Source organism: Tarenaya hassleriana, unplaced genomic scaffold, assembly GCF_000463585.1.
Source record: "Tarenaya hassleriana unplaced genomic scaffold, ASM46358v1 Cleome1, whole genome shotgun sequence".
NCBI classification, from domain to species: Eukaryota; Viridiplantae; Streptophyta; class Magnoliopsida; order Brassicales; family Cleomaceae; genus Tarenaya; species Tarenaya hassleriana.
In genome coordinates, this window is record NW_010960187.1 from 6,847,625 (window position 1) to 6,848,279 (window position 655).

The window sequence follows — 655 nt, forward strand, 5'->3', positions numbered from 1 at the left end:
GGCCACCACCTAATGAGGTCTCCCTTGTAGGCCCCCATACGTCAGAATGGATATAATCTAGAATACCTTCGGTGTTGTGGATAGCCGTCCCAAACTTCACTTTTGATTGCTTTCCAAGAACACAATGCTCACAAAACTCCAACTTGCATAGCCTGGCTCCTTTCAGCACACCTTGTTTGACGAGGTTTTGCAAAGCCTTCTCTCCAGGATGTCCCAGGCGCATGTGCCATAGCCTGGTGACCTCAGAATCCTTATCTTCTCCAGCCGTAACAGCAACTGTTCCAATAACCGTACTACCTTTGAAATAGTACAAGTTGTTCTTCCTTACTCCTTTCAGGACCACCAATGCGCCAGAAACAACTTTAAGAATTCCATCTCGAATAGTCACAGTATAACCTTTAGATTCCAAGGTTCCCAGTGAGATGAGATTCTTCTTCAAATTTGGTACGTACCGTACTTCCGTCAGAATCCTTGTGGTTCCATCATGGCACCTCAGTCGGATTGAACCTATCCCGGTTGCTTGTAGAGCGTCATTGTTGCCCATGTAAACAACTCCTCCATCTAGTTCTTCAAAGTTGAAGAACCACTCCTTGTTGAAACACATATGATAGGTGCAACCCGAGTCCATAATCCACTCGTCAGAGTGAGATTTTGA

General features: G+C 45.3%; 1 protein-coding gene across 1 annotated transcript; it reads right to left on the reverse strand.

Annotated features, from left to right (window-relative positions):
- Window position 1: 1 nt before the first annotated feature.
- Window positions 2-638, reverse strand: LOC109116374 (uncharacterized mitochondrial protein AtMg00300-like; the record flags this gene model as incomplete). The annotated part of the gene is made up of 1 exon (XM_019201620.1): window positions 2-638. A coding segment is annotated over exon 1 (627 nt), but the record flags the coding sequence as incomplete, so codon positions are not given.
- Between the last annotated feature and the right edge of the window lie 17 nt (window positions 639-655).